The sequence below is a fragment of the Micromesistius poutassou genome (genome assembly GCF_964030765.1).
Source record: "Micromesistius poutassou genome assembly, chromosome: 23".
Classification (NCBI taxonomy): domain Eukaryota; kingdom Metazoa; phylum Chordata; class Actinopteri; order Gadiformes; family Gadidae; genus Micromesistius; species Micromesistius poutassou.
Window position 1 is genome coordinate 10,906,058 of NC_140293.1, and position 24,498 is coordinate 10,930,555.

Sequence of the window (24,498 nt, forward strand, 5' to 3'; positions counted from 1 at the left end):
ATTTACTGTATCAAAGGCCTTGCGTAGATCAAGGAAGACTGCTCCCACCACTCCTCCCCGATCTAGGCTGGTTTTAATTTCCTCAAGGAAGTAGCAGCAAGCAGATTCAGTAGAATGTTTCTTTCTGAAACCAAACTGCATTGGATGTAAAAAGGACTTAGAATCCAGATGTGCAGCTAGTTGCTCTGCTACGACCTTTTCAATGACCTTTGAGATGGCTGAGAGTATGCTGATAGGTCGGTAATTACTGATCACCTGTTTATCACCAGATTTATGCACAGGGGTAACTATGGCAGGTTTAAGCACACTAGGAAAAAAGCTCTCATCGATAGATTTATTAATAATCATAACTAAAGGTGGCATAATGGCCTTATGTTGTTTTAAAAATACTGTATCAAGACCATGTATATCTTTGGCTTTACTATTTGCCAGGGTTGAGATAATTTTTTCAACCTTCGCCATATCAATAGGAGATAGCTTGAAGGCCAAGTCATCACAGGCCAAGGACTGTGGGAGTTGGACTTTTGGAAAGGTCCCACTCAGTTCTTGTACTGAATTTATAAAATAATCATTAAAACATTTACCAACAACATGGTCATCATTCTGGATACAACCATTTATCTTAAGCTTAACACTTCTATTAGTAGATTTTTCCTTTCCAAGTAACTTGTCCATACTCTTCCATAATTTTTTACAGTTTCCTTTTGCATCACTAATAATATCAAGGAAAAAATTAGCTCGAGCCTTTCTAAGTTGTTGTGTGACTTTATTTCTGAGACCTTTAAAAATCTGGTGATCAGTACTCAGTTTTGATTTCAAGAACTTTTTGAGTGAAGCATCTCTTTTTTTCATTAACTCCCAGAGATTACTATTAAACCAGGGTAAATTTCGTTTTGTATTTGTTTTTTTGCCCCTGATTTTTGTGTATTTCAGAAGAATATCTTTAACAGTTGACATAAAATCAGTACAAGCTTCCTCACAGGACATATTACCAATGGTGTCATTCCAGTTTAATTGTTTTATTTCATTTTCAATGAGGGCCATGTCTTTTTGGGAGATAAAAGGCATGTTTGATTTTTCCCTCATTGAGTTTTCGTTTCTATAACGTACTTTTGTCAACTTTCTAGAAGCCAGAGTAAGGTTATGATCTGATAACCCAGTAATAAGATTATACACCTTTTTAATCCTGTCTGGCTTGTTTGTAAAAATTAAATCTATGAGTGTTTGAGAAGATTTTGTTATTCTAGTGGGTTTACATATCATCTGGGTCATCTGAAATGTTTTGGCTATATCTTTAAGTTTCTTTCTGCGTTTTTTATCCTGCCAGTTTAAATTGAAGTCACCCATAAGGATAACTTCCGTCTTTTCATGTTGTTTAAGGATGACATTTAAACAATCAAAGAAATCAGTTGTGGCAGTGGGGGGGCGATAAACTGCAAAAACAGTGAAGGACATCTGAGGGGATAAAGTAATTTTCATCCCCACGCATTCCAAGGTATTTTCAGGAATAGCGATTTGTTGGCTTTGAATACTGTCTTTCACGTATATGAGAACACCTCCCCCTTTTCCTTTACTTCTATCCCGTCTGTACACATTATATCCTGGGACAGTGAGGACAGATGAGGGGATTTTAGGGGTTAACCAAGTCTCTGTGAGGCATAGGTAGTCGATGTTAGAGTCCGTCAGTAAATGTTCAAGTTGTTCGGTCTTTGAGATGATACTTCGTATATTTAAATGTCCACCAAAAATGCCTTTCGGTTTCGTTTTCGTGTCCCACAACACGCGTGCATGATTGACAGTCTGGAACAGTTTCATCTGCTGTTGTTTAAGGCACGAGATGGCTTGTGTGGATTTAGTTGGGATAAATCTGCTCGCGGCTGGAGTTGTCAGCATTTGACCAATATTGCAATCAGACATGATGTTTGCTGGAGTGTTACCTCGAAGTCCTGCTTCGATTAATATTAATTAATAAAATCGAGTTGGATGATTCTTTTGAAAAAAAAAAAAAATATATATATATATTTTTTTTTTTTTGGGGATTCTGAAGTTCAAGACAAGTTAAATGCATTTTATTTTCAAACTCAAAAATAATCGTTTGAAGAATCGTGATTTCAATCTTGACCAAAAAAATCGTGATTCTCATTTTTTCCAAAATGGAGCAGCCCCATGACCACTGCTTGTATTTTGGACATGAAACATGGCGGAGCCGGAGAAAACGGTTCGACAGAAATCTTCCAACGTGTGGGAGCAATTTACAATGCATAAAGCTAAAAAGTGTGTTAGTTGCAATCTTTACAAAAGCGAAATGGTGTGGTACGGAAGCACCACTCAAGCATTTGCAGTGCTCCGTCGGGATGTCGGATACGCAATGCAATTCGCCGCCCGATCGATCTTATATGCTGACTACTAACCATGTAAATAGTGTTGAAACTAAACTTCCAAAGCTTTCAAAGCAAATCTTATTTGGTGTTTTATTAGTCCTTAATGTGCAAAGTAAATAAGGTGCAAAGTCAAACCGGGAAATGTGATTCCGGAAATGATTTTGTTAGAGGACCAATCACAGCCCTTGCCATCTCTGTTGCGTCGACGGATAGTTAAAAAATATTGGATGCGCACATAGAGCTACGGAGAGGGTCTCCGACAGGGTCTCCGTGGTTCTCTCTCTCCAATTGAGCACAGGCTGGCACACCTGTACATTGTACTTTTGTTGTAACATTGTAAATCATTACTGAATGCTTTCAACACCTTACCTTTGTTACTATTATTTTCTTACCGCTTTACCGGAAGACGCACTGTTTTGATTTGTCCGCTCCGCGACTTGTGCGTCGGGCTCGGCAGCCAGGTAAGGTACTCCACCCAGCTAGTGAGCGTGAGGGTTTTTTCTTTATCGTTTTCTTGCCTGTCATGTCGTAACCACCTTGGCCGTTCTACTGATCGTTCCTTTCATGTGGAACCAAAAGATCCTTGTTCCAACAAGTAAAAACGTTTAATTTTCCCCTTAAAACCCTGTCGTCAGACTCTTAATGTTCGGTTGTCCGAATGCTGCTGTTATATTTTTCTGGACACCGTAACACAGAGAAAGAATTTCCCCCAGAACGGGACAACAAAGGATAACTTAACTTAACGTAATCCTCCGAGTGGCGGGTAGGAGCGTGTCTGGAAAACGTTGATTATGTTACCGTAACATAAATCCAAAATGTTATCCCTTCTGGTGGGGGTGTCAACATACTGCTGAAATGATGGCAAAACAGTGTCCAGTCTGCAGCGGTCATAATCCCCCATGAGAAGCACTGGAGCCCCCGGGTACTTAGCCAGCATCGAGTTAGCGTCTTAGCTACTAGCTCGGATGCAGTCTTGGTGTCATCGTTTGGGGGGATGTTGTGACTAGACACAGCTAGTCACAACAGGGGGGGGTCTCGGGGGAGGTAGTGGGGGCGTAAGGTTCACAGTCAGCATCTCCAGATTGGGCGTGCATCTCTTTTGGTGGATTTTGATATTAGTGCACCATCTGTCGTCGATGTTAAAGCATACACCCCCCCTACCCGCATCTCTCCTGACTGAGCCGTTCTGTCCGGCCTGATGATGGTGAAGCCGTCCAGGATTACCTCGTTGTCGGAGAACGATCCATTCAGCCAGGTCTCGGTCAGGGCGATGATGCGGACGTCTTTGAAGGCCCCCAATGCCCTTGTTGCGGAAGCACCGGACATTTGCCAGGATGAGGTGGTTTGAAGGGACGTCTTCTGATCCTGCTTCGGGTTCCTCCCCGTTTGCCCCTTTTTCTGGGTAGGGCCACCGCGGGCTTGATGTTACTTGAAGAGTCCCGTAGTGATAGCAGGTCTGCTCGGCTGTAGGTGAGTAACCTTCCATCTGTCACTGGTCGCACTATGAGGCCATCACAGATCAGCAATTGTGTTGTAATCACAAAGACAATTAAGTTTTTGCCATGGTTGACAAATCAGACACACGAGACGAGACAGGACAAACTTAGACAAGACTTAGACAGGCCTTGACGCTCGGACAAGATGCGTACAGACCTGACCTGAAGCCTAATTTAAGAGCTTAAAGGGACACTTCACCCATTTGCATTAAGCTTTGTATCGTTAGAAACCCAGTCGTAGTTTTGAATGGTCCTGCATCATTCCCTCATTTTCCCCTGAGACGGGAGAGCTCCGTATCTACCTCTAACACTTCCTGCTTTAAATGACGCAAAATGTCGATTTTTGCGTAATTTAAAGCAGGAAGTGTAAGTGTACAGTATGGATTTTGACGTTACTGTGTAGGCCTGCAGGATTCAGGGAAAAAACAGAATCCCGATGTTTTACTTTAGAATTGATCACGATTCTCTGCCACGATTTTTGGCAGTGCAACGGATGAAAAATAGTTGCGGGAGGGTATTGAGTAGCGTTTGTCCAATGTATGGATCATCTTTCGAAATCCGTCATGTTCTACGGTGTTTATTGGAACCATATCTTTTGCTAGATCGTAAGCAATTGCGTCTGTTATTTCCTTACTCCTACTGGAGTTGGCGCACCGCACACATAGCATTACCATGCGCAAAAGCGCCGGTATTCGTAACCTCTTCTTTAAGTTCTACCTTAACATTTCGCGTGTTTCCCGAAACGTTCTTTGCTACGAATCTCTTTCGTACGTCGGAAGGTTGGTCTGAAGTGCTCGTAGAACCTTCTTAGCTCTACCGTAGTGATGTTTCAGCTCCTGCAGTCTCCGCCACTATACAGTAACCTTTAGAAATCCCTGTTGCGCATGTTCATTCCAAGTTTGCATCCGTAGCCAATTGAGGCCAAATGAAACGGCATGTTTGAATTAAGGATATTGTCTCTGCTGTTCTTTATTTTGGGCCGTGGGTACAGCAGGCAAGGTCAGCTCGACTCGCTTCAAATAATTTCAAAAACTCGCAACTTCAAAAAATTATTTTATTTATTTTACAATTTAAAAATGAACAAAACTGTCTTCTAAATTAAGGAAATGATACTGGGAAACGAATAAACCATTATAAGCAACGGGTGAACTTAATAAGCGATCAAAATACTTTTCACCTTAAATATGCAACAGATGTAATTAAGGCAACCTGGTCTTACAGGAATCCATGAAATTAGTCAGTCTACGTCCCGTTTACAAAAAATAATGCCCATAAAAGGTTTGAATATTAATTCCTGCCTAATATTCGTTTGAATATTAGATATTTTTTAAATATTCGAATAATGAAGTTCGGAGTCAAAGCCCTAGTCCATACACAGGTAACCAGTGACGGCGTTTGTTTGTATCTCCTTCCACCGCTGTTTTTTTTTTTTGTTGTAAGCTTTGGAAAGTACATGTGGAAGTGATGTCTGAGATGCAGAGAGCTTCACGCTGCCAGTGTCTGTCTCGTACGGTGTGGAATGAGAGCTTGTGAAGGGACGCAGGCGTGCTTGCTGCGCGGCTGCGTGCTTGAGTAATAGCAGACTGCCTGAGAAGGCAGTATCGCTGTCAAATCTGTCCCTGGGAAAAGTAACGTTGCGCCGAATTGAAAAAGGAACTACGTTTCGTTAGTATTTTTCCCATATATACCATATTTTCAGTAGTTACGTGTAACTACGTGTAACTAAGTTACGTGCGTTAGGTAACACTATGTGTTACCTAACGCGTTACACACAACACTGTCTACCGTGTGTCAGTCGGCTCATAAAAAAAAATGAGAATCAAAGTAATTTAAAACTTAAATTGCGAACAGGGGTGAATGGAGATTTATCGTGCAGGCCTATTACCGTGTGACCGGAGGATCACACCAGCGCTAAAGAAGCAATGATGTAGTACCAGAGACGCAGACGTTTATTTATAATACCATCCGGAGGCACACACAGCTTTTGGCCGTGTTCTATAAGATATTAAAGAACACTCTGGGAGCTCCAGCGGGAGACCTGGAGCTCTATATCTAAATAATATAATATAATATATAGACATCTATAATATAATATATAATATCACGGCCAAAAGCCTCCGGATGATATTATGATATAATAAATGACTGCGTCGGGTTCTCCGACGTCTCAGGTCCTTCCACATCAATCTGAAGTCGTTGTTCAATCTGGACTTAGAGAGTCAAAGCCAAAGTTGTTTTCCCCAATTCCTTCTCCAGCATGGCCAAGAATCAATACACAGGTGTTATTTTACCCTCGAATTACGTTCCGCACCCGACCAGACTCGCTATAAATTGATATAGACGCCTGCAACCGACACATTAGATGGAACACAGGGAATTACACTACCTGGTGTTTGGCGTGGTGCTTTAGATTGCTCTGCAAAAAAAGCACATCGACCACACTGTGGACGGTTTTAGTCGACTCCTCCGCTCCTGAATAACATATCCAGCACCGGAGAAGTCTAGCTCGCCATCGCAAAACCCGCGACCGACCCGCGCTGGTCAGGAGTCCGACCCGACCCGCACCCGTGTCCCACACAGTACATTATTTTTCACCTGTTTCATCCAAATTGTGTGGGTCACGCAGGACTCTGGGTAACCCCCACTACGAGTCTTTACTTGTTGTGGAAGGACCAGAGACGTCCGAGAACCCGACGCAGTCTTCATAATATCATCCGAAGGCGCACACAGCTTTTGGCCGTGATATTATATATTATATTATATAGATACCTATATATTATTATATTATTTAGATATAGAGCTCCGGGAGACCGCAAACGGCAACAATCACTTTCTCCTCCTGCTGCATTCACTCTGGACCGTAGGGAGTGAACGCTGATTGGCTGTTATGTTACGTCCCTCAGGGAGTGAACGCTGATTGGCTGTTATGTTACGTCACTCAGGGAGTGAACGCTGATTGGCTGTTATGTTACGCCACTCAGGGAGTGAACGCTGATTGGCTGTTATGTTACGCCCCTCAGGGAGTGAACGCTGATTGGCTGTTATGTTACGTCCCTCAGGGAGTGAACGCTGATTGGCATTGTGGGAGTTGTCGTCTTCAATCCACAAGCGCCAAAAAGTCACTGCCTGCCTTTTCTCGGTCAAGAAGGCACCAAATTAGAAATTTATGTTACTATTCGACTACATATATGACCCACTTTCAATACAGATTCATGTCTCCACGGTGAAATTCTCCTTTAAGTTCAAGGCATTTTTTATAGAAAGGTTATAGCTGTCGGTCTGCTACAAGTGAGTGAGTATATCTCTCTGAGGTTGACGGCACCTGCCTCCTTATCAGCCAATTTATATTTTAGACATCTCCCAGCTACTTATTGACCAATCAGGGCACCTCTTTCCTGATTCGTTCAGGGAGTTCATTCATGCCTGTCAATCACCCGTTTCCAAATGCTACACTTCTCAAGGCAGCGAAACCACCGGAGTAGGCCGAGAATGATGTTTTTAAATGTTTTAACTCTCGAATCGTACCTACTGCAGCTTTAAGCCTAAGTCACAGAGTCACTCTCAAAAGGTTTCAACCGCCCCCCGTTCATAGGCCAACAGGGAGCAAGATATTCTAGTAGTGGTTAGTGTTAGTGATACCCAACCCAAAGGTTCTAGGTTTAAACCCTGAACGGCAGAAAACTAGATCTATGTACGTCACTGGGCCTGTTCTATAAATGAGGATTCTAGTCATAAGTGATAGTATTTGGAATAACCATCAATGATTGTTGTAAGTGGTCTTTGCATGCAATTAGTATAAAATCTGAAAATCGGTTTTTGACGACTTAATTTCAGCCAGCATAATTGTATATTTAATATGAGTTATAATGAGTTATTCAATGTTTCTCCCCCCTAGCACTCCCCTTCTGTTTAATGCAATTATTTATTTTCTCCAGACCCATTTAGGGTAGATAACTAGGCACTTTGGAAGCAGATTATACCTCAACTTCGCTTCTCTACTCTACTAAAAATCACCAAGGGAGCAAGCAAACGATCGGGAGAATTATGGATGCATATCATTCTAGCATTCATTAACATAAATCCCTTATAGATTGGATTCATAGACAATCTTTATAAGCCATATGTGCTACATAACTACCCATATAAATCAGCCTTGAATCTTCCACCTCTCACTCATCCTTATGTAAACCATATGTGAAATCTAACCAAATTACACACTTGGTTTATCAAGGTAATCTAAGGGTACATGAAGCACTTAGATAAAGCTGGATGCAAATGACTAAAGAATAAAGGGTAGTGGACGGTGATGAAGCATGCTGCCCCCATGTGAACGCTCCTCTTGCAGAATGGGCGTGTCCTATCCATGGTGGTGGGAGCAGGCAAAGCTCTCCCTGCAAACGGAAATGTCCCTAAACAGCTTTTAAGCTTGTCGTGAATTAAACACCGTTGTTCTACTCTCGTCTTTGTTGCTCAATTGTTATTCTGCTCCTGGCGTTTTGTTTGGAGGCAAGTGGGTTTTGGACACAAAGCCTCAAAGGTGGTTGAAGACGGTCGGTGTGCTCGCAGGCAAAGCAGCCTCTGGTTGCTCGGGCGGTCTGGCTGTGAAACAGAGACGCATGATTTGTACACGGCAGCGCAGACACCCCCTAACTCAAAGCAACAATGTGTTTTGTGTGAGGTTCCACGGCCGACACACCGATACACTCCTCACTTATTTTAATGTGATCTGGTTTAATGGGGAACCAGAATTGTGACAGCAATTCTTAGTGTGTGTGTGTGTGTGTGTGTGTGTGTGTGTGTGTGTGTGTGTGTGTGTGTGTGTGTGTGTGTGTGTGTGTGTGTGTGTGTGTGTGTGTGTGTGTGTGTGTGTGTGTCATCCTCCCTGTACCAATGAGAACCAGGATATAAGACTTGGCTCCCTTGAAAAACATTTCAACATTTATGAGTATCACTTCATAATCTCAGGAAGCCAGAGTAGTAGAGCGATAAACAAACAATGGACATAACATACACATAACATAACAGTCTGCTACTAGCTCTCCCTCGTTAAAGAGATTAAAGGAATGACATTTATTCGTATGGTCATCAAAGTCTGTTAACTCACTACTACAATTCGCTACTTTTCCTACAGCCTAAAGCTCTCCCAGAAGCTTTAAATGATGCAGGGAAATGAGACTAGGGGTGGGACAAAATATCGCTTCTTCAGGCGATATGAGAATCGATACATATCAATGTAATATTTTTACATTTTTTGAGAATTTATTTTGCATTTTTATGCTTTATTCATGAAGAGTTGGGCAGGAAATACACCCCAAGAAGAAACACATCCAATTTGTCAAATTGTATTTGTTACCACTCATAATTATTCATCTGTGGTGATTTAAAATGCATCTGCACATGTCCTGATATGTCTGATGCTTCCCTGTCTCGCTACATGCTTGCTCTACGCCAAAATCCTATTCAAGTTCAACACTTCTCAAGTGATGATCGTCTGATGTGTCAGGTCGGCCACGCCCCACCCTCGTGACTCCTCCCTCCCTCTGGTCTTGCAGGCAGAAGCTCCGCCTCCTCGCCCGGTTCCCCGCAGTCTCTAGACGGCTGCTACTTCTCCCCGGCGCTGGTGACGGACTGGTTCTGGGCCGTGGTGAGCCAGGCCGTGGAGGAGCTGCGGCGAAACCCCAAGAGGGGCATCCCCGTCCCGGAGAGACTGGAGCGCAACGGCCCCCTCACCACCATCATCCTCCAGGCGAGCCCTCCACACTCACCTCCTCTCTCTCATGTCGTTTTCAACGAGATACCATCTCTCCACCTAGTGCCGGGTCCTCCCCGGGGTCTCCTCCCCGCTGGGCGTGCCTGGAACGACTCCCTACGGAGGAGACCGGTGGGCGTCCGGTGGGCGTCCGGTGGGCGTCCGGTGGGCGTCCTCGCCAGATGAACCACCTCAACCCGCTCATTCCTAAGCACCAGACTGTGGATACCCAAACAGAAATAATGCAGTTCAGCGTGTTTGTCCCCGGGAAGGGAATGACAGCGGAGACAAAGCCTTAGGGTGTTGTAGATGTAATAAAAGGAAGTGACGCCGTTGATGAAATGACAACAATCAATGAAATGGAGGCAAATTATCTGTTAAAAAGAAATGAATGAAAGAATCGTCTAATAGCGTGCAACTCTAATCCATAATCTGTAAGCAATGACAGTATTTTCTTGAACTGTTTCGGAAGGACATGTTTGAGCGTTTCATTTTTCCCTACGTTATACTGTATCAACTATTACTGTATCAACTATACTGTATACTGTATCAACTATACTGTATACTGTATCAACTATACTGTATACTGTATCAACTATACTGTATACTGTATCAACTATACTGTATACCGTATCAACTATACTGTATACCGTATCAACTATACTGTATACTGTATCAACTATACTGTATACTGTATCAACTATACTGTATACCGTATCAACTATACTGTATACCGTATCAACTATACTGTATACTGTATCAACTATACTGTATCAACTATTACTGTATCAACTATACTGTATACTGTATCAACTATACTGTATACTGTATCAACTATACTGTATACTGTATCAACTATACTGTATCAACTATACTGTATACTGTATCAACTATACTGTATACTGTATCAACTATACTGTATACTGTATCAACTATACTGTATACTGTATCAACTATACTGTATCAACTATACTGTATACTGTATCAACTATACTGTATACTGTATCAACTATACTGTATCAACTATACTGTATACTGTATCAACTATACTGTATACTGTATCAACTATACTGTATCAACTGTACTGTATACTGTATCAACCAGTGCAGCGGCGGTCCAGAACGGGCCCGCTCTGAACAGTCTGGTGGCTTTGTATCGCTGCTCAGCCAACCAGCTCCACCCTGGACCGCTGGAGAACACACCAGGGCCAGCGTGAGGGGCAGATGAGTGGTGGTCGAGAGAGTCGAGGGACAGACCTACACGCAGAGGCTACCTAGAGACAGCTGTCCGTTTGGGATCCGTCTATGTAGCTTTTTGGGACTAGGCTATTTCCTGGAACAAAAGCGTCCGTTCCGAAGGTTACGTCGCTGCGTCGCCGCATCTCTGGTCTCTCTTTCTACATCTGCTCCCAAACAGGCTTTAGTGAGCGTGCTCTACCCAGCATGCCGTTGGGTGGTGTAACGGTCAATAGCGGTCCCCTCTCAGTACGCTACACGGTGTGTACTCCTTAGCTGTAGTAACACACTACTAATGAATGTGTACGGTAGATCTGAACACCTTTCACTCGATACTGCACTTCCTGGGGTCGTCTGCGACGCACGCACAGAGCGGGAAGCCGTCGGACAGACAGACAGACAGAGAGACAGACAGACAGACAGACAGACAAAACAGACACCTCTAATAACAGCTACATCTCTGCGCTTCTCTCCTTAAAAGTGTTGATGATGATTTTGTATGTTTTTACGTCCTGGCACTTAAAAAAGTACTCAGCATTGTGTATCGTCTTATCCTAGCTAGCTTTGTTGGGCACTTGTTTCTATGAATACCCTTACTGTCCCAACAGCGAGTTGTTTCTCTTTCTTCTGACAAATACCAGTACTAGTACTACTACTACTACTACTACTACTAGTACTTATTGTAAGTCGCTTTGGATAAAAGCGTCTGCTAAATGCCCTGAATGTAGATGTAAATGTAAACCCTGCTCATTTTAACAAGCCCAGTAGTATTTCAGTAAAACCAAAGTCCTTCTAGGCAAGTCCTCTCACTCGCGGCCATCTTGGCCACGCCTTTCGGGCAGCTATTTGGTCTTAAGAAGACCAGGGCCCTGTCTAATGAATAGGGAGAGAGCTGGATCTCCATTTTCCGAGATCTAAGGGGCATAAAAAATACATGTTTGAAATCACGATGAAAAACAGACTAAAATCGCTGAAAGGGTTTGGTGGTTTTGTATCAAATTAACGTTTTAAAAGCCCTTTTTCTTACAGGTAATCTTGGACTGCGCATGCGCAATGCTTCACGACACAGTTTTCATTTACGGCATAACGACACCGGCACTGCACTGACAGCAAGTTAGCTTTAAAAGTTAGCTTTTGCTGCTGAGCCAACAAGATAACAGGTAGTCAGTTTTCCAGTCGATGCTGCTTGTGCCGCTCCAGCTGCTGGTTCTTCCCTCCTGATTGAAAATAATAAATGTCGCAAAAAGCGTGGCCGCGTAGGACCTGCAAAATGATTGGAGCAACGGCACCGGAAGAGGCGGGACACGTGCAAACAACTGCCATCTTGGCGTTACGAAGTTTCCCCATGCATTTCAATGGGTGATTTATTCAGTGATGTGTCTCCTCCTTCTATAGTGTCTCTGGTAAAACCATCCATTGAGACCCTCTCCTCCCCCCCCCAGGCGGGCTCCAGCCGGGTGCTGTACGACCTGGTGCCCGTGGTGTCGTTCCGGGGCTGGCCCGCCGTGGCCCAGGGCTGGCTGACGGCCAACCACTTCTGGGACGGCAAGATCACGGAGGAGGAGGCCATCTCGGGCTTCTACCTGCTGCCCTGCTGCTCGCCGCTGGCCGGCCGGCCCGACCGCGAGTGGAGGCTGGCCTTCTCCCGTAGCGAGGTGCCCGCCGCGTGCCGTTAGCTTTGGAGATTCATTTCATCGTTTCATTTTTTTTAATGTTTTTTTTTTTTTAATGTTTTTTTATGTGGTATTGATTTGGTTTTATCCATTAATTGTAATTTACTTGTGTTCATTTGTTGTCATTTATTTGTTGAATTTTAACACATTAACTGTCATTTATTGATCAGCTTTCAGCAATTTTCTGACATCTGGCATTATTTGACATTCTCTTTGTTCTTTCTCTCTTTGTTGTTTCTCTCTCTCCCTCTCTTTGTCGGCATCTTTCTCTCTCCCACCCCTATCCCTCCCTGTCTCTCTCTCTCTATCTCCCTCCCTGTCTCTCTCTCCCCCCCTCCCTCCCTGTCTCTCTCTATCTCCCTCCCTGTCTCTCTCTCCCCCCCTCCCTCCCTGTCCCTCTCCCTTTATCTCCCTCCCTGTCTCTCTCTCCATCTCCCCCCCCTCCCCCCTCCCTCCCTGTCTCTCTGTCTCCCCCCCTCCCTCCCTGTCTCTCTCTCCATCTCCCCCCCCTCCCCCCTCCCTCCCTGTCTCTCTGTCTCCCCCCCTCCCTCCCTGTCTCTCTCTCTATCTCCCTCCCTGTCTCTCTCTCTATCTCCCTCCTTGTCTCTCTCCATCTCCCCCCCCCTCCCTCCCTGTCTCTCTCTCCGTCTCCCCCCCTCCCTCCCTGTCTCTCTCTCCGTCTCCCCCCTCTCCCTCCCTGTCTCTCTCTCTCTATCTCCCTCCCTGTCTCTCTCTGTCTCTCTCCGTCTCCCCCCTATCCCTCCCTGTCTCTCTCTCTCTATCTCCCTCCTTGTCTCTCTCTCCATCTCCCCCCTCTCCCTCCCTGTCTCTCTCTCTATCTCCCTCCCTGTCTCTCTCCCCCCCCTCCCCCCCTCTCCCTCCCTGTCTCTCTCTCCGTCTCCCCTCTCTCCCTCCTTGTCTCTCTCCGTCTCCCCTCTCTCCCTCCTTGTCTCTCTCCGTCTCCCCATCCTCCTCCTCCCTGTCTCTCTCTCTCTATCTCCCTCCTTGTCTCTCTCCGTCTCCCCCCTCTCCCTCCCTGTCTCTCTCTCTCTATCTCCCTCCTTGTCTCCCTCCGTCTCCCCATCCTCCTCCTCCCTGTCTCTCTCTGTCTCCCCCCCCCTGTCTCTCTCCGTCTCCCCCCCCCTCCCTCCCTGTCTCCCCCCCCCCCTCCCCTCCAGGTGCAGCTGAAGAAGTGCATCCCCTTCCCCATGGCGCAGGCCTTCCAGGCCTCCAAGGCCGTGCTGTCCCGCCTGCTGTCGCGGCCGCGGACCGGCCTCAGCCCCTACCACCTGCGCACGCTCCTCTTCTGGGCCTGCGACCGCCTGCCGGCCGCCTACCTGTCCTGTCCCGAGGGCGACACGCCCGGGCGCCTGCTGCTGGGCCTGCTGGACGACCTGGCGCACTGCATCCTGGGCAAGAACTGCCCCAACTACTTCCTGCCCCAGTGCAACATGCTGGAGCACCTGTCGGACGGCCAGGCCCTGCTGCTGGCCCGCAAGCTGGGCCACGTGCGCTCGGACCCGGCCGAGCACCTGCGCGCCGCCCTGGACCAGGCGCGGCAGGCCGGGCAGCTGAAGAAGGAGGCGGCGGCGGCGCTGCTGGCCGGCGGCGGCGGCGGGGGCGGGGCCAACGGGCAGGCCGGGTCGCCGGGGCACGCGCCGGCCAACGGGATCATCTCGCCGTGCGAGGACCGGCTGGCGCAGCGGCTGCAGCAGCTGGTGACGGAGAACCCGGGCAAGTCCATCTCGGTGTTCCTCAACCCCGACGACGTGACGCGCCCGCACTTTCGCATCGACGACAAGTTCTACTGAGTCGCCCCCCGCTCAGAGGGCCCGCTCGCCGCTCCCCCCCCCCCGCCGCCGCGGCCGTCCCCCTCAGAGTTCACGCGACAACACATCCCGTTCCTCCCGCGCGAGTCTCTCTCTCTCTGGGAGCGCGGCGGGCGGGCCGGGGTCACGACTCTTCCGTCCCCGCCGACCGCCGTCTGCTCGCCCGTCAGGCTCGGCGGCTCCCGGCCGGCCGGCGGCCAAACGACACGAAACGCTCACGGCGAACGACGCCAACGCAAACCCAACAACTGCTGCTTGCCAGACTGTCTTTTTTAAACCAAAAGCGTGTGTGTGTGTGTGTGTGTGTGTGTGTGTGTGTGTGTGTGTGTGTGTGTGTGTGTGTGTGTGTGTGTGTGTGTGTGTGTGTTGAGTGGACCCCTTAAAGAAATAAACAAACGAGGAGACGAACCGAACCCCGCTCACAGCGGAGCCCCTCTCTCGCCCCAGACACCCAATCTAGAGCCTGACAACGGTAACAAGCCGGCCTTAACCAAACCTTCCAGATGGTGCTTTGAGACCGAGGTGCCAGCAGGGGGTAACGGGAAACGATGGAGAAGAAAACGGTGTTTGTGCGTGTTTGGGTCTGTGTGTGTGTGTGTGTGTGTGTGTTGTCTGGGGTTTTGATTAACTGTTCTCACGATGAAAAGGACGATGGACGCCGATTTTGTCTGAATGTCCTTTTTTATTTAATTTCATTTTGGCCCACTTGATAGAAGATGCTGAATGTAAAGAAGAATGAGCGAGAGAGCTAAACGGAGGTGGGGCTGATGCAACCCACTGTAACGTTGGCTAATTATTTGTCTTAAACACGGCAACAAAGGCTCCCTCCCTCCCTCTCCTCCCCCCCGAGTTCCACTCTCCGCTCCTCCCTCTTCCCCCTCTTCCTTGTTTCCTTTCCTTTTCTTTCTCAGGTATATCTCAAGTCGTCCTTTCCTGGTGTGAGTGACACGACGTGTCCCATCGCCTCGAGGGTGATTTCCCCCCCCCTGACCCCTTCTCTTTGATCTTCTCCCCCCCCCCCCCCCCCCTCGTGGCCTCATTGCGTCATACAGCGGAGCGCACCAAAGACTAACGTCAGGGGAAGGGGAACTCACGCTGCTCCCCAGAGTCTTAAAGTCTTAACGGCTTCTGGCCCTCCGTCCAGCTCAGTCGACCCCCCCCCCCCCCCCCGGTCGCGATCCTATCCCGTTGCCCGGGTAGAGAGGGAGAGGGAGGGAGAGGAGAGGAGAGGGAGGGAGGGCGAGCAAGGGGTGAGGAACTCCACACAGCTACTGGTAGGAGATGCTGCGAGTGTGTTGAATGTAGAATTATTCAGTGGTGGAAGAATCCGGACTCATGCGCAGAAAGAAAACGCACACGCTCTTGAGTTTTTCAGTTCTTTGTGGTTCATTTTCTTACCGTACTTGTTCTTTATTTTATTTTTTTTGCCTAGTTTCACGTGTAATTGCAGAGGAGGTCAGTCCCGCTGATAACGGCCCTGTGTGTGTGTGTGTGTGTGTGTGTGTGTGTGTGTGTGTGTGTGTGTGTGTGTGTGTGTGTGTGTGTGTGTGTGTGTGTGTGTGTGTGTGTGTGTGTGTGTGTGTGTGTGTGTGTGTGTGTGTGTAAACCCGGAGCAGGGTGCGATACAGACAGACGCCCTCACACGAAATGTCCCCGTCCCCCCCCCACCCCCGGGGAATTTTGGGCTCTGGTCGCTATCTCGTCTCCCCAGATGTGAGTCACAGGGAGGGAGGGAGGACAGACAGACAGGGAGAGGGGGGAGGGAGGGAGGACAGACAGAGAGAGAGAGAGAGGGGGGAGGGAGGGAGGACAGACAGGGAGAGGGGGGAGGGAGGGAGGATAGACAGAGAGAGAGAGGGGGGAGGGAGGGAGGGAGGGAGGGAGTGAAGGGTGGGTGGGTGGGCGATGGACTGACTGGGAGAAAGCAACAAGAGAGAGAGAGAGTTTGGAGGACGTTGGTGTGCCTCCAGGGGGCGACCATCTTGAGGTTGTCCCCCTCCCTCCCGCTCTCTCCCCCCCCCCCCCCCCCCCCCTCCCCCGCCTGTCTCTCGGCATCTTTTATTTTCTCCCGTCGCCCGTTCTGTCCGCCCGTTAGGTCTTTTACTCCTTCTCTCCTTCTGTCCTCTCTTCCCTTCCTGTCGTCGTCTTGTTTCTGTGTCCCTACCTGTACTCCCTCTCTCCCTATCTCTCCCTCGCTCTTTCTCCCTCGCTCTCTCTCTCTCTCTCTCGCTCTCCTTTTTCCACCTCAAATTGGCCTAAGCTTTCCCCCCCTGCGCTGTCATTATTTGGCTTTGGTCTTGTTCTGCTAGTCGCTCTCCTGACCAGCCTGTTAGCGGTCTATCTGAGGGTAGACGTTGTCGTTGCTGCCTTGCTTAATAGCGTCGAGGGACCCCCCTTTCCAGGGCAGCCATGTTGACACGTGCATACGGACACATGAACACACATGAAGGAGGATGTTGTTGGCTTACGTTGATCCACTTAGTGTGACTGAATGGACTGTTGGGGCTACTGCGCTTCAGTGCGCTCAGTTGTGACCGTGCTCGGTGTAAGCTAGCTTGTAACCAGGTTGTGTTTCCTCCCGGGTACGCCAACCGTGAGTTCTGCTGCCCCAGTCGCTGCTTCGGACCGCTTCTCTTATGTCTGTACTTTTTCAAAATGATGGTTTTTAAAAGCGTCTGTGTGTTTTTACTACTGAGAATTTTTAATCAGGTGGTCGCCGTTATCTCTGAAGGCTACTGGCACTTTGTGTGTGTGTGTGTGTGTGTGTGTGTGTGTGTGTGTGTGTGTGTGTGTGTGTGTGTGTGTGTGTGTGTGTGTGTGTGTGTGTGTGTGTGTGTGTGTGTGTGTGTGTGTGTGTGTGTGTGTGTGGTTAAAAAAAAAAAAGCAAAAAAAAACATTTCCAAAGCAAGTTGTTATAGCTGGTTCAGAATTTGGAGTGTGTGTCTTCAGCACTTTTTAAATATGGATGCACCACAGCCTAGATGAAACTGGTGAGAAAACATTTCGTACCATTAAGCTTATATATACAAACTATGTATAAAATATTCATATATATATATATATATACAGTATATATATATATATAGAGGGAGAGAGATAGATTTCCCTCCTGATGCTAATACAGTTCTAGCTTCACGGACATTGTAAACATGAAACGCTACCACAATCTATGTACTCATGGTTTAAGCTTACAATATTATTGTTGTTGATTTCTAAATATGCAAACGTCTATTGCCTCGTTGGATTGATACTCACGCAAGGAAAGAAAAACAAAGAAATCCTGGGTTAACATCCCCAAAGGCATTGAAAAAGCGCTACAATTAAACACTAATTTTTATTATTATCATAGTTATTGATATTATTTACAATGCATATCGTTATGAAAGCCACCCTTGATTGGTGATTGTTGTGATCTTTGCTGTCTTTGCTCAAACTACTGATGATTGTTTTAAGATTTCTTTCAAAAGTGACAGAAAAATACAATGAATGTATATCAGGATATTGTCTACTGAATCAAACCCCTGCTACTGAATCAGCTTCCTTAATGTAAAGCTCTGAAGCTGTCTGACAACAGGGGGCCTATACTGACTTTTCCAATAGAACCGCCACTTGGAAAATGTGCGTTGAGATTACGCTCACGTTGTATTCAATCACTCCAGTTTCTTGTGTGCTATATTTCTATCCGTTTTATAAATTCAGTTTTTCCTTTTTAGTATTGCGTGTGAGCATAATTTTTCTTTTCTGTATCACAAACGTTTTTCTGTAATGACGTGAGGGAGGGGTGCGCTGTGTTTGATATTTTTATCCTGAATGGTACAGCAGTAGCATGAAATAAATCACTACATTTAAAATTATAATACTGTGATTTTCTCTTGTATCTATGTAAGTCATTCCATTATCTTGGCTACGTCATCATCAGATGGGAGATAATGGTGGTTTGATTTGGCGTGTAATATACCTTATTACCAACAGAGGGCGCTCTAAGACAGTGTACGTGACGCTGGACGAGTTAAAACCAGAACCGTCCCAGAGGCATTCAATCAGTTAGAATGGTGATGGCCAGGGACTTTTAATTTGAAGAATGTCAAAAGGTACTTTGGAAGCTTATAATTAGATATACTATTACTACTAATACTATTAGGTTCCTTTAGTGAGGTAGATTTTGGTGTAATATAAAACGTCCTATTTGGCTTTTATTTTGAAATATGATTCCTTAATTCCCCCCCCCCCTGTTGACCTCATGTTGCATTACCTAAATACCAATTTAGCTGAAGTAGTGCCCTTAAGAAGGGAGCTTCTCAAGTCATGTAACGTGAACAAACTTTTCAAAATGATTGCTATGTTATTTGATTCAAATGTTGGCCGACTTATCCTGTTGTACCACTACGTTACCTCACTGCTGAGGCTATTTACTGCCTTCAAAATATCAGAATTAGAAGGTTTATTAAGAATAAAACGGACCCATCCCCGACTCAAGGGAATCTCTCTCTATAAATCGTTTAATTCTGGTCCATTTCGCCTCCCAATGATGAAACCTAGTGGTATCACTTTACATTAGGGTACTTTAATTAATGCTTAATTAACAATACTGCATAGTCAATGCATAAATAAACAGAAAATAGTGTAGTGGTGTAGGAATAATTTGCTAATGGTGGGCACATGTTTTCCAAGCTAAGGGTGTTTGTGTTAACTAAGGCATTAATGTATACATTATTTAATAGTGTTAGTGTTAACCACTATGTTAATGCTATATATATAATAATGTTTAATGGTTAATTAATGTACCTTTAATGTAAAGTGTTACCAATGGAGGCATGTGGTTCAGGAGGTAGAGCGGGTTGACTGGTAACCTGAAGGTTGCTGGTTCGATCCCCGGCTCCTCCTAGCTGAGTGTGGAGGTGTCCCTGAGCGAGACGCCCTCACCCTGACTGCTGCTGACCAGCTGGCTGTCGCCCTGCGTGGCTGACTCCGCCGTCGGTCTATGAATGTGTGGATGAACGGGTGAATGTTGGGCAATATTGTAAAGCGCTTTGAGTGGCCGCTGGTTATAAAAGCGCGGTATAAACGCAGTCCATTGACTTGTTATTTTCCTCTGAGCGTTATGCTCTGGATCTATGCCTGGGGTCCTAATCTAAAACATTAAGAGGGTTTTGTTGTCTTTTGTTTCTGACCCGCGGGGAGAGTCCCTAGCATTAGATGTATTATATTTATATATATATATATATATATATATATGAGGTTCTCTATATTTGGAAGTGGTTCGCTTTTCGTTATCTGAATGAGGGGGCAGATGTTTGAGGCACAAACGGTAATGGCATCAGTTCCCATTAATACTGACACACACACACACACACACACACACACACACACACACCTAGCGACAGCTGCAATCTGTTGATGGCTATTAAAGATGATTAGGAGGCGGTGGAGTTTTGCTGCGTGACTTCCCAGTTGCGTGACCCCGGTCCATATGGGCTCTGCTAGTCCCAACCCGGCGCACACAGAGCACAGATGGCCGGCACTCGGAAGAAAACACAAAAACACAACAAGGAAATTCAATTAGACATTCGAGTTCCCTTTTGTCAACTTGTTTGCCTAAAACTATTGTTTATTATTGAGTGTGTCATGAAGTTCAAGCTGGCGGGAATAAACATTCAAACGATCGATAATGTTGATCACACACACATTCCCGTTTGGATGAAGCGCCAAGTCCCTTTAACCTTGCCTTTAGATGTAATGAGGTCTCCTTTAAATGTAAAGTGTTTACGTCTCGTTTAAATGTAAAGCCTTTAGGTTTTAGACCACACCAGGCTACAGGGATATAGGAAGAGCAGAAAGTCAGTCAACGTTCTTATTTCATTCAAAACATGTTAAACCAGATAAGGATGAGCTAAGCTTATTGTGCCGGCCCCTGTAGCTCCTATCCATGTCCTGCTGTGAGTTAAAGTGCAGTGGTTCAAGTTCAAGTACAAGCCCCGCCCCAAATGGATCTAAATGCAGCGCGTCGGCTGTCCTGACCAACCACACGGTACTGCTGGAGGGGTTCCTTCCCCACAGGTATCACACGCAGACCACTCTGACCCAATCTACCATGTAAATAGGCCAGTGTAAACTCAGACCTGTCTGTGCGTGTGTATGTGTGTGTGTGTGTGTGTGTGTGTGTGTGTGTGTGTGTGTGTGTGTGTGCGCTTGCGTGCGTGTGTGTTGCATCAACGAGGCCAGGCTGCTACTCAATAGCCCTGCGGTGGTCTCTTCTGTCAGTGCGAAACTGGAGCTGAAAAGCGGGACATGCCATGTGTTCACACACACACACACACACACACACACACACACACACACACACACACACACACACACACACACACACACACTGTGTGTGACAGTATAACTCCAATAGCCTAGTAGCAAGGCCTTGGCTCCAAAGGTAAGTGTGTATGAGAGTGTGTATGCCTGCCAGCACCGGAAGTCGCCGTTGGTAACTTTTCCATTTTGCTGTCCTACATGTGTGTCCCTATTCCTAATACAGTACATGCTACAGAAGTGTCCGTTGATGACTAGCTGCTTTGGTTTAGGGGTGATTTGTTAGTGCACGGATTGAACCTAAAGTGGATGTCGTCCGTTCCCTGTTTGTTCCGTTCTGGCCAGGTGTGCTCAAAGGATTCTTTGGACGAGGGAGTGAGATAGAGATAGAGGGGGGAGGGTGTAGTGGGTAGAGAGAGGAGATAGAGATAGAGGAGGGAGGGTGTAGTGGGTAGAGAGAGGTGGTGAGATAGAGATAGAGGGGGGAGGGTGTAGTGGGTAGAGAGAGGTGGTGAGATAGAGATAGAGGGGGGAGGGTGTAGTGGGTAGAGAGAGGTGGTGAGATAGAGATAGAGGGGGGAGGGTGTAGTGGGTAGAGAGAGGTGGTGAGATAGAGGGGGGAGGGTTTAGTGGGTAGAGAGAGGCGGTGAGATAGAGATAGAGGGGGGAGGGTGTAGTGGGTAGAGAGAGGCGGTGAGATAGAGATAGAGGGGGGAGGGTGTAGTGGGTAGAGAGAGGTGGTGAGATAGAGATAGAGGGGGGAGGGTGTAGTGGGTAGAGAGAGGCGGTGAGATGGAGATAGAGGGGGGAGGGTGTAGTGGGTAGAGAGAGGTGGTGAGATAGAGATAGAGGGGGGAGGGTGTAGTGGGTAGAGAGAGGTGGTGAGATAGAGATAGAGGGGGGAGGGTGTAGTGGGTAGAGAGAGGTGGTGAGATAGAGATAGAGGGGGGAGGGTGTAGTGGGTAGAGAGAGGAGATAGAGATAGAGGGGGGAGGGTGTAGTGGGTAGAGAGAGGAGATAGAGATAGAGGGGGGAGGGTGTAGTGGGTAGAGAGAGGCGGTGTGGGGATATGGGGGAGAGGAGCGGAGATTGTCTCCAGCGTTCAACATTCAATCAAGCATACAAAACTCTGTTTTGTTAAAGGGGGTCTTCCTCATCCCCCGCCCCACCCACATCACCACTCTTGATGGTGGCTGTTCTTGTGTGTCACCTTAACCTCCCTCTTTCCATCTTCAACAAAGATCAGTTTCTGATTCAAATGCTGGAGAATACCACTTTTCATATTTTTTATAAATCATTACCAAGTGTATTATATATAATGAATATCGTTGTGATAGCCACAAGATTGTACATATATATTATGTATAAATGTGTGTATATATATATATATATATATATATATATGTATATATATATATATCTTAATGTGTTATGGCCGGCCGAGGGGAACCAGACAGTAACATGACCCTCTTTACTCAGCTTCACACAAATATAGCAATCAAACAGGCACATGTCAATGTGTGTATGTATATATTTATATATATATATATATATATATATAGATATATGTCTGTCTGTCTGCCTATATAGTAGTGAACAAATCTGTCGTTAGATTAATCGGTAGTGTTTGTCTTATTAGCATATAGCTAACCACTTAGAAAAACGGTAAAATCAAACCAAAGAACACTCTCCATTCTCCTAGCGACAAACCTCCCCTGAATCCTCAAACAGGCTTTTATTTATTTATTTATTTAAACTTTTTGGCCCGAGTTGAAATGCGCCTCTCATAAATATTTATTTCCCCACAAGGAGAGGGAAAAATGCACACCTTGGGAGTCCCCTGTGAGCTAATGTCCTGCTGACAGCAGTACCACCCCCCCCCCCCCGCCTCCTCGTCCCCCCCCTGACCCCCTCCCCCTCCTGCTCCCCCCTCCCCTCCACGGCTGTTTTGGATATAAGCTCTTTTCTGTCGTCTTTTGTTAACTTGGGATCCTTTCAGTTTGAGGCTGTCATCAAGCTAGCCGCCCCTGGAAAGCCTCGCCCTGCACGCTATTCCTCACTGTGTGTGTATGTGTGTGTGTGTGTGTGTGTGTGTGTGCGTGCGTGCGCGCGCGTGTGTGTGTGTGTGTATGCGTGTGCGTGCGTGTTCAGCCCTTTTCTTTAGTGTTTTGTAAAGAGTTACACGGAAAGAATGAATCACTGTCTGATCTCTTCTTTTTATTAACAGCAGCCGACATCACTCACTCTCTCCTCCTCTTATCCCCACCATCTCTATTCACTGAAGGCACTTCCACGTGTGTGTGTGTGTGTGTGTGTGTGCGCGTGTGTGTGTGTGTGTGCCTGTGTGTGTGTGTGTAAACCCATCCCTAAGTGTGCCTGCAAAGGCTGGTGGAGGACATCCTGTATGGCGCTGGCTTTGATTAGGACACGGGCAGTCTTGTCCATCATTGAACACAATTACTTTTATTGATTTGCCTCCTCGGCCCCCCCCCTCTCTCTCGTGCGTACTCTTCGGTCTGTCTCACTCTCTCTCACTCTCTCTCAGGCCTGATTCTGTTATCAGATGAAAGGTGCACTCGTCGCGTGTGGATGCGTTTATGAAAATGGCGCGTGTCTGTGTTTCTGTGTGCGCGCAAGTGCGCGTCGGTCTGATCACATGCAATTTTGTGTGTGTGTGTGGTTAAAGTATTGACTTTCGTTTCCCACACTCCTTTACTCGCGTGTAGACTTGACTTTTCTCTCGCCTGCTGACACAAGCAGTTAGAGTGAAGGACCTGAGGTTGGCAGTGCGATCACCTGGTTGAGATGAGGGTTAGGGTGAGGGTCATGCATTTTCTGTTGCTATTGGCCTATTGTTTTCCAATATTGAAATATATTCATTTAATTATTCAATGGTATTTAATCTGGTTCTCATGGTTTTAAACATTGGTAACATTCGCTCTCCAAAGATGAAAATGAATGAAATGAATTATGCACATACCATAGATTGAATCTGTTAACTGTCGCCAGTGCAGAATTTTCCATGATGTCTTGGTACCTTGGGAACTGTCACTGACTGGTTCTGCTGGCAAACTGCAGAGGTCTTCCACCGCCTATCGCTCCCTGTCATGTCATCATAAGGGTTCCCTGCTTGCGTGGCAAAAACCTTTTTTTTCCTGCCTTTTTTTCTTGCATTCAAAGAGTCCACTTTCATTTGGACTGCCTTCAATCTTGTAGCTTTCACCATCTTGCCCCAACCCTGTTCACTACTAGTCTTCCCTGCGTCGTTACTGAAATGTGTCACCTGTGTTGATAAGAAAACATTACATTTTATAATCAAACTACCATATGTGAGTGCATGTGACCTGATTGAATCACAAAAGTGGTTCAATCAGGTAGAGGAGAGCATGAACATTCGTGGGTTGTCAAACCTAACCCGGTAACGTGAGGCGAAAAGTCGCTTTGCTTTAGTGTGAGCAGGGCTTTAGCCATCTGATGGTCCTGTTGGGTACCTCTTGGTTTAGTAGATGTACCCAATAACTATTTGTCTTTCTCCTCATCCTTTGTAACAAAAGGTAAACTACAAGTGCTCTCCTTCTGGTACTCTGGCACTCAAAGCAAGTGTTCTTGTTCAGGGGAGAGAAATGGGACTTTAAAGTCTTTTAAAATGTCATTCAATTGTCATTTCAAATATTTGATATCAATTTTTTATTTTATATTATTGATATTTACATTTAAAGGTCCAGTGTGTCGGAATTTAGTAGCAACTAGAGGTGAGGACTAGAGGTGGCCAGCCTATACTGACCTATACTGACCTATACTGACCTATACTGGCGATAAGCGTTGTTTTGTTCTC

General features: G+C 46.3%; 1 protein-coding gene across 3 annotated transcripts in view; it reads left to right on the forward strand.

The window, feature by feature from the left end:
* The window catches only part of tmem102 (transmembrane protein 102), a 36,014-nt gene extending 20,629 nt beyond the window's left edge, over nt 1-15,385 (forward strand). For all 3 annotated transcript variants that reach the window (XM_084487044.1, XM_084487046.1, XM_084487045.1), the window contains exons 4-6: nt 9,430-9,623; nt 12,304-12,516; nt 13,713-15,385. In XM_084487044.1, coding sequence (XP_084343170.1) covers nt 9,430-9,623; nt 12,304-12,516; nt 13,713-14,345 — 1,040 coding nt within the window. In that variant the 3' untranslated portion in view covers nt 14,346-15,385. The remainder of the gene's footprint in view (nt 1-9,429; nt 9,624-12,303; nt 12,517-13,712) is intronic.
* Nucleotides 15,386-24,498: the final 9,113 nt, after the last annotated feature.